Consider the following 10,017-nt stretch of genomic DNA (forward strand, 5'->3'; position numbering starts at 1 on the left):
AGGCATAAATCTCCTGTGGTTGCCATGTGATCAAAATACAGTATTTCTGGTTTCAGTCTGCCTGGGGACATTTTTGGCGTATTGTCCCACTGTCTTCTCTTATTTAACTTATTTATTTAATGCTTGTAATTGAGTTTCATAATTGTTGTGGCACAATCAAGAAAGATTATTTTCAATTAGAATTAATCCAAAATATAGTCAGTTTAGCCAAGTTGTATTGGTTACATACAAACAAACTTTGAAATACAATTAGGCTGCAATTAGGTGTCAAATGTCCCTTTGATTTCTGTATCTTTTGAAAATGAAAAGAGGAAAAGGTTTTGTCTTTTTGCAGTGTAAACAAATCTCCCAGAGGTTTGCACACAGAAAATGTGTTTGCAATATAGTATATAACACAGTGCAGCATAGGCAACTTTATATTTTTATTTCATATTACAAATCACCCTGAAACAGGGACATTCAATTCCGTGCACACAGCTGTATTTAATGTTACTTGTGAACAAATATAACAGTACATAAACTGGAGGTACAGCAAAAGTGACAGTGCTCTGTATTGATCCAAATGTCCATGGATCCAACCACATTAATACTGTATCACACTACCAAGTAGTTCAGTAACTCAAACGTGGTGCCTCTCCATGCTTTAGGAAACCAACACAAAACCACTATTTAACCCAACAGGCAGTTCTTCTGTACCTGTAAATACCTTCAGGCTGCAAAAGGCCTGTGGACATAGGGTCAGCTCAGACATTAGAGTTCAGAGGTTTGGATTCAAGGCACAAAAATGATGTCAACACGTTACTGTTGTCCATCATTTGGCTGCTGAGTGATCCAACCACATTTGAAGGCATCTCCCACTTTTCTGGAATTTCTTTCTTAGTTTATTTAGGAAGTCATGTCCATCTCAAATCGGCATTCCTCCCTTTTAGCTCAACCTGTTAGTCAAAATTGTCTTTTCCATCAGCGTCCAGACAAAGTTTCTATCTGCTCTTCTGCATCCACCTGTTCCTGCAGCATTTGAGCCACCTGACTGTAACTTGGAGGCTGCTCCCAGCTCCATGTGCAGTCTGGGACCTCTGAGCTGTCCTGGCTGTAGAGCGGAGGAGCCATGTTTATCACTACATGCACCCCCTCTTCACTCATGACCACAAACTCAGGGACTGTATCCAAAGAGATATGGCTGCCCTGGGACTCCTCATAAGATGGAGGGAAGGAGCTGGGTCTAAAAAGACAGGGGAGAAAAAAACAGTAGTTTTAGTTTAGCTAAGCTTTATTATGCCCCTAGCCAGATGTTAAAAAGGCACAATATAAAAGAGAATAATAGTTGAAATAAAGTGTAATACATAAAAATGTATATGGGAGAATTTCTATTTGTAGTGACCTGATGCTTAGACAAAAAGCAAACAGTTCTTCTTCCTCTCTTTTGGAGAGGAAGTATAACTGATGTGTTTTACATTTACAACTGATGTTATAGTAAGTATTTTCCTAAAGTATTTAAATTACAAAAAAGCTAATTGTTTTAACAGAACCAGGTAAAAAAAAGTTTAAAAGTTTAAGTAAGCTGTTTCATCATTGTAATTATTCACATTTCTATTATTGCCATTATTCATTATCCATAAATGCAGGCAATGATATAAATTTGCCTTTTGCTGTTGTTCACATAATATTCATTTTTAATGGATGGTACCAGCAGTCTTACCTTTCAATGGTATAAACCTGGAAATGCTGTTGGGGTCCACCTCTCTGGGTTAGGGGTAGCTTGCTCTTTATGCTGTGGCAGATGGTCCAGAAGACCCCAACGAGGACCACAAGGAAGCCGGTCACAATCATGATATATGAAGGGATGAGGCTCCAAGTGTTCTCTGAGTCGTTCTCCACGGACACCAGGTAGGCCCCCATGCATATCAATGCAAATCCGATGCCAGGCAGGACCATACGGACCAGAGAACATATGTGGTTCTTCACATTCATGATTCATTTACCTCACTTGTTGTTGTCTTTATTGGATTTTCCAGATGCAGTTTTCCTCTTTTTTCTGATTATACTGGTATCAGACAGGAGGTTAGTAGTAGTAGAAGTCTTGTAGTTTGATTGGTTTAGTGCCTGTTCAGAAGAGACCATGTCAGACTTGCCTATAGTGTATATAAATCCTCTCACCAAGTTTGAGTACCAACAAATTAGCTGCAGTTGAAGGTGTGTGAGTCTTTGACAGTGTTTTTGCCTCTGCAGACAAAAGGGGAGGTGGCTGGGATTTTCCTGCCTCCTCAGTTGTATATTAACACAGTATTAATCTGAGGTCAGAATGATGAGAGAGATAGAGCAGATACTGCAGCAAGGAAGAAAGAGAAGACTATTTGAGTCAAGAGCTGATAATCTATTACAATTGACTGAAATTGATGGTTCACACATTCAATAAATTCTTCAGATTGCCTAGAAATGGATTTGACTGTCAACCTAAATTTGTGAATTAGTTTCAGGTGTTTAGCTGTAAATGAATCAGGAAAACATCTCTCAGTAACATTGTATACTAATCTTCCTATTTAGCATAAACACTGTAATAATGTGTATAAATGGTTTATACAACACATTATAGTGTAGTTGGACACAGATAAAGACACATAAGTGCTTATTAATGTACAATATTTTCAACAGTTGTAATCATTATCTGTTTGCACACCAGGCTCTACTCATGAATGTTTATATAATTCTTATAAATGTTCTGTGCCAAGGTTTCTACTATTAGGAGTGTCAGGAGTGGGGCTAAAGGCCTCTTCTGTTGTGAAATTTGGGTCCACAGATGATTAAAGATGTAAGAAAGACGCATTGCTACACAAATAAATAACTTCTGGGTAGTTCCTTTCAAAAAATGTTATATAAGGAGTTCAGAATACCTAGAATGGAAATAGTCTAATCAATACCAGTGCTAAAATCATGTTAATTTAAATTATTTTATTATATTTAAAAGTTTACTTTTTTTAGCCTTAGATTGTAATTTCAGTGAGTAACAAGTTTGAAATTGCACTTGAATCCACAGTTTCAGCTAAAAAACAACAAGGTGAAAGACAAACCTGTTCCAGAGAAACAGGAAAGAATGAGGCTGGTTTACTGCTGACTTGTCATGTGCCCTGATGACCACAATTACAGGTATGAATGAGTGGATGATTAAGTCAGGTGTTACTTCCCGAATATGCTTGTTTCAAGCAGCACAAATGAAGAAACAGTCCAGAAATTCCTGTATTTGATGATGCAGAATATACTTTTTGTCGGCCACAATATTTTTCATATTATTTTGAAAGATATGGCAATAAATTGCAAAAACCTTTGTAAATTAGCATATGTTCAAATTTGCATCTAACTATATTATATATATTTGACCTTCATGCATGCTTTGTTGTTTTTTTGACAAAGTTTACCCACTTCTCACCTAATTGCATCCACAGCACCAGGCGTTCAAAAATGTTAGTTTGGCCACAAAACTGAAAAAAACTATCATTTACAAATGAGGTTGATAGATTTCAACACTTGACTAAAGCAGGTGTTTCATGCACACAACAGAAGGAAGCATATTTGAGTAGACTTTAAGCAAGTGATATAGACATGCCCATGTATACAAGTAAATTTTTTTATTTGATGCTTGTTAAATTGATGGTAGTCATCGGCACCAACTACACAGCTGGCAGTGTTCCCAGGGTATGAGACAGTACATGCTGATAAAATGTTTCAGTATTGCACAACATTTTTGTCAAAACAGTTTACGTGAGCTTTATCACACCACAGTCACAAGGTAGTCTTTCCATAAACCTGTTTTCAGGAGCCTTCAGGAGTGGTTCATTCGTACACAGTATGACATTGCACAAATAAAATAAAATCAGCACCATCGGAAAATAAAGATATTTATCATCTTCTCTGACCATTGTGCATGTATCATTATCATTCACATGATCCTGTTTCTTTGCAAATTTTATTTAATGTAATAAATATACATGTGTTGGATTAATTCACACTATTAAATCAGGGAAAAACTCTTCAAGTGCCTGTAATTGGATAATATATATATATATGTTTTGTTGAATTCTATACACATTAATGTAGTCAGTTTCTCTTTTATTCTATTTGAATCTTTTCTTTTGTTCTTGCTCTCTCTTCTCATATCTAAGATTATGTAAATCCTGTTCAATGAATGATAGCCTTGAATGCTTTTCATGCACTTTGACCTTGATTGTCATTAAAACCTGTGATGTGCAACCATTCTTGACTGTGGAAACATGACTTACTTGTTACATTAAGCTGAATAATAAACTATGCTGTTGTGCATCTCACTTGGAACAAAGTAATGTCCTAAGAAAACACCAATTCTTACATTTACAAGTTTTCTGTCAGCATTTTCAATATTATCCTCTTCAGCAAGGCTTTTGCATTGTTTTTATTTGCATATGCACAAAATATCTCTCAGTGCTACTGAGGCTGGTGCAGGTGCTTCAATTGCATCTAGGAAAAAATCAGACCAATCATTATTTGCACAGTGGTAATGTTGTGTGAATTGCTGTAAAAACAAAATGTTTTCTTTAAATAACATGTCCCCTTCATGAAGTGTGGGAATACAGAGCTAGATCAAAGATAGCATAACTATCTCTTGCATAACTTGTAATTTTCCATCTCTAATGCCTTGGTCTCCACTGTGCACCTTGCACTTTGTTTATTGGTCAGCTTTCTAATAAGTCACTTCATTATGAATGGCACAGCAAGCTATTCTAGGATGGTATGAATGAAATTCATCCCCATACTTGTGAATGCAGCACAGCTATCAGAGCTCTTACTAGCACTCTGAGAGTGGGATAGTTTTATGACTCTTATCGGTCTTATCGGTATAGAGTTAATCCCTTGAGCCCAGCCTGGGTAGTATCTAGATATTGCACCACAACAATGTTTTTTCCAACACGTTAACACACCACTTTGTCTGATGCCCAGGTCAGATATCGGCTCCCTAACAGAGAGAAATTATCAAGTAATGAGTGTTAATAGCGCCACTATATAACTGTTAAACAGTTTATAAATTTTTGTGGCTGAGCTATATATTCAGCAGTCTGTAACACCATGTGAGACAAACAATACTTTAGTCTATTTTGAATACTGTAATGATAATGTTAGAAAAACACATCCCTATTGAAGTGTATTTTCTAACAACCCTATCTTGAGTGCTGTTATCACAAATCATCAGGACTGATAGCATGCATGCATGACTTTCAAGAGAAGAGGAGAATGGCCCTTAAAATGCTCTTTGTGTATAGAAGATAGTCTGCAAATAATCAGTGTTCACCTATGCTGTGTTGTAATATTCATCAGGGAATGCAATACTGCTCATGGGGATTTCAGGCGGTAACAGATCCACTGTTGGTGAGAAATCCGATTTCAAAGTGTTTTCTTCCTTTCCTCTGAGGGCTAGTTTTCTTTGTATGAAATCATTGTATGAGAGGGTTTGTTTTGGGGCCTTTGGTGCCCAGATTTGGAAGAAGCTGTTGGTGGTCTGATATACACCTGTGTGACACACACAAAAAAAAACCTGAGAGGGACCCTCATAATCAGACCAAAAACACATGCACATAAATTATGAGGGTCCCTATCATTAACAGATTAGTTGACATTATCTCTGGTATTATTAGAGGTTTACAGCTGCTGCATACAGTAGCTAGAAGATTACAGTGACCTTTTTTCACACATTCATTGCAACTGCCACATGAACAAAAAGCATGAGGGGTCAGTTCCCCACATTGGTGATAAATCATAGGAAAAACCAGCATTAAGTATGGTCAAGATGTTGGGCCACCAAGAACTGTCAAGACAGTTTCAATACTTCCTGACATAAATTCCACATTTAATATATTTCATTGGGGAGGCTGTTAACCAGTGCAGTAGAGACACCACCATATTTGTCTTGTTTATTTATTTTAATTTGTTTAAAACTAAAATCAATTGATAATACTGTCTAGGATTATATCTGAAGGCAGATGTCCTGTTTCCCATTAGTTTTAATTCTCATTTGGTTAAAATGACTCATACAAAATTAAGTCTGTATTGCTTCATTGCTTCTGATGTACTAAATAGGGCCTGCTTCGTCTATCGTTGATGAAAAGTCTGTTGTTGCCTTAAAAAATGGTTTCAATATGCCATTTATGTTAGACTGCCACTTAATTGTGTGTCTGTGAAGAACAAACTGTTGTCGTCCAATATGCTAAAGTCGTGAAATTAAAACTGGTAGGTTTATTAGACTTAATTTCACCACCATGTACTGTTTAAATAACACGTGTGTGTGGTATTAGATCTATTAAGGTTGTGTTATTTGGATTTACACAAGGCTTATATTTATTTTGTTACTTAGATTTGTGAAAAGTTATGAAAAACTGTTGATGTAAAGCGTCAAAGTCAAAACTTTTGCTCTCAGCAGAATCCAAATATTTGTGCTAAAGGGCCAGATCTGGCCCATAGGCCGCTATTTGTCTGCCCCTGATCTAAAGGATACAAACTCATTTGGGATTTTTTGTGATGGTGATCAAGATCATTATTGGTCCAAAATATCTGCTAAGTGTTCTACTAGTTTGAGATCTGGTGTCTGCAAAGGCCATAAGGTATGATTTGCATAATTTGCATTCTCATCAAACCATTCAGTCACTCCTCATGCTTTGTATAGAAGCATCTGTATCTCTTGCGTTCATTCATTCATTTATTCAAATTTTTCGTCTGTCACTGTTGCACCCCAGTACAACAGAGAACAATTAAACATCTTTTTAGGTCTTTATTCAAGAGCCTGTCAGACTCACACTGAGGATGTTGTGGCTCATGGTCATGGTAACATTTATTTTTTATTTTTTGAAACAATGTCCCTGTTGCCCTGGATAATTCATAAAACATTATGTCTTTGTTAAAAATGTGTTCCAATTAAAACTGTTCACAATGATGCTATAAAGATTAAATGTGGACTTTAGATGCAGCCCATATGATAAGGAAAAACTTGCAAACCTGTAAACATGTAATACATTTAGTGTGTAGGCTATAACCCCACAAATTAAGTTGTCCTTCTCTCTTGCTCTTTCACACATATACACACATACACCGTGTCTTCTTTTAGACCTCATTATTGAGTGATAATTATAGACAAAGTAAGACAGAGAGCCATTAGTTGTGAGTGAAGGTGTGAAGGGCCAGTTATTAATCAGCTGGACTCTGATGAGTGCCTGCCATCCCCTCTGTCATTAATACACCTCAGGGTTAGACTACACACTTGGCAGTACACAACTTCACTCTTTTTATGGTCCCCAACTCTGGACCTAAGGCACACAGAGAGAGAGTTAATATAATTTATTAGTTTGTTTAGATGATTGTGTCATATGTACATGGACAGTTTATGCATATATAGTACAGTACGTGCAAGATGGACTAATATTTGTAGTAGTAGTACCATGAGAGGTCCAGTGGGGGCGACATTGTATTAGTGTTTTTCACCAAGAACAGTGGATAGTGAGTGAGCCCTGCAGCTCTCTGCTTGGTAAACACTATTTGATGAGAGATCTATCCATCTATCTATCTATCTATCTATCCATCCATCCATCCATCCATCCCAGTTCTCTCAGTCACATATGTAACTTTAATGTGATCCAGTTGGAAGCAGCATGAAGGTTCCAGTCTGCCTGGTTTTGATATCCATGATGCTCTGTCACACTGGGGATTGTGGTTTAGATTTTTTTTTCCTGTTTTGTCACAGATTATAAATCTTCTTCGTTCCAAGAGTTGGATAACATCTTTATGCTGTAAAACCATTCATTTGCTCTTCAGCTATGGTGTCATTTCACCACTTTGGAGATGCTATTACAGATAACCAGATAACAAATATATCTGACTGACTGTATGCTGTTGATCCCAGCATGGTTACACAGAAAGGAAAGGAAGTACAGAAAGTGCAGGAAAGGGAAGGGAGAAATGACAATAAGGTTTTAAACTTTTGAAATCTTCCTTTTCTTCCACTCTTTCACTCTCACTGATACTCCAGCCTCTAGTCTCTCACTAAAGCTTCCTCGCTTACTGCTTTTGTCATGTCTATCCTCTGCTGTTACATGTGCACTTGCCTGTAGTGTTCCATTGCTCTTTCCTGTAGTAGCTGTATAAACCCTTACAGTTGTCTGGACCAGCCGAGGCAGGAGGGGATCAATAAGGAGATCGATAGGGTCCCTGGGAGTCCTAATAGCCCTGTTACTGCTCCCTGACTCCCTGCCTGGCTGCCTGATATAGCAGCACACTAGGAGGGGTGGGGGCAGCGCGTGTGTCTGTATGTGTGTGCGTGTCATACAATTCCTGTCTACAACCCCCCCACTGAGTCTGTGCTTACAGTTAGGTCATGATACAGCACAAGTTCTGTAATCGTGCCCACTGATAGACTTGGTGGCTGAGCAGGATCTCTATGAGCTACATGGCCTTCTTCTGTGTTCACTTTACCACTCAGTCTGTCTCATGTTTCCAGGAAGTAAGCCGTAGGAGGAAATAATTGGTTGACATGCAATGATGGTATACATATTTGTGCTGTACTTACAATATTCAGTTACATGTTCTTAACTTACTAGTTCCTAGTTTTACCAAAATCCTAGGAGTTATTTCCAGTGCTACAACTCTGTGACAATGCAAAATGCCATGTGCTGTAAATGTAGCAGCAAGGCACAAAGTAAGGATGTGGAGGTGGATGGGTGTGTAGTATGTCTGTATTTGCGTCCCATCACAGGCCTGTAATTAATATCTTAACGAATCGAATTTGAACGAATCCAAAGTTTTGTAGAATTGTCTAGTACTGACATTCTTAGACTTTACATTTACTTGGCATGGTTAGTAGCCAGTGAAAACAGTTGTCTTTTGTAGCTCTAGAGGGAGCATAGTTTTTAAAATATGAGAAAACTACCCTGATGATACATGCTTCATAAACTGGAAGCAAGGAGTCTGAAAAAAGCAAGTGTTTACCAGGTGGAGAGGGTCTAATTAAAGATGCTACTGAATTGCATTCAGAATTGTATGACCTGTTGTTTTGGAATTTGATTCGTGCTAGAAACTAAACATCAGTGAAGGCAGTTACAGGGTCAGAAAAGTCTAAAAAGTTAAAAAGTTACCGGCGAGCAGCGGCAGCAAGTTGCGCCAGCGTTCACTCGTTGTACTAAGGTCACAGGGAAGTAGGCTATATTTTATTTATTTTAATAATACAGCAAATTAAATGTGTCATTTCTACACTTTTTTACAGTTTAAACATTTACCATTCAGTCATACAATTTATTTTTATATTTCTCTTTTTAAAATCACATTTATCAATGTATTACAATGTGTCAGATTTATAAGGTATTAATTCAATCAAACACAACCCCCCTTTTTTTCTTACTTCGAAGTCACAATTCCCTTAAACGTTTCAGATGTTGTGAAGGATATCATACACTTCATCATCAATATTGTTCACATCAAGGAACTGAAAGTCCATTTCTTGTCCTGGTTTAATTGCACTCCATTGAGGATCAACTTTAACTCTGTATTCATGCAGGTGGGAATCATAAGGCATTGAGACAAGAGGCTTACCGCACCTTCACTCCGGTGTACAGTAGGAAGACATCTCTGTTGATCTAATGGGAGCGATGAATACGGAGTATCTGTTCTTGTTCCTGTCACCGTCTCAGATTCATTAAGAATGTTGTCTTGGGAAAACTCCCAGCATTGTCACATCTGGTGCCTGTCACTTAAAGTTTTTGCTACATTAATAAGATTTCTGCAGCTACTTGTAACAGTCTTAAAATATTGGTGCTTTGCTTCAAAGTGCATGCACCATAACATGTGATGATGTATCATATAGTGCTATTTCCAAGTGATGACATCCCCAAAGAAAGCCTTAAGTTTTGTATGAAATTCACTAACATGTAAGCTTAAAATAGACTTTCCCTTTTTATTTTTTGGCAATTACAATCAGGAACACATACCAATAAATGCAACAAGGTGGAACAC

At 37.4% G+C, this 10,017-nt stretch overlaps 1 protein-coding gene across 1 annotated transcript; it reads right to left on the bottom strand.

The window, feature by feature from the left end:
- Positions 1–960: 960 nt before the first annotated feature.
- LOC128364911 (transmembrane protein 252-like) lies at positions 961–1,971 on the bottom strand. Its single transcript, XM_053325531.1, has 2 exons — positions 1,700–1,971; positions 961–1,222 (listed from the first exon to the last, which is right to left on the bottom strand). The coding sequence occupies exons 1-2, from the start codon at positions 1,969–1,971 to the stop codon at positions 961–963; spliced, it is 534 nt and encodes a 177-aa protein (XP_053181506.1).
- Between the last annotated feature and the right edge of the window lie 8,046 nt (positions 1,972–10,017).

The sequence above is a fragment of the Scomber japonicus genome, chromosome 9 (genome assembly GCF_027409825.1).
Source record: "Scomber japonicus isolate fScoJap1 chromosome 9, fScoJap1.pri, whole genome shotgun sequence".
NCBI classification, from domain to species: Eukaryota; Metazoa; Chordata; class Actinopteri; order Scombriformes; family Scombridae; genus Scomber; species Scomber japonicus.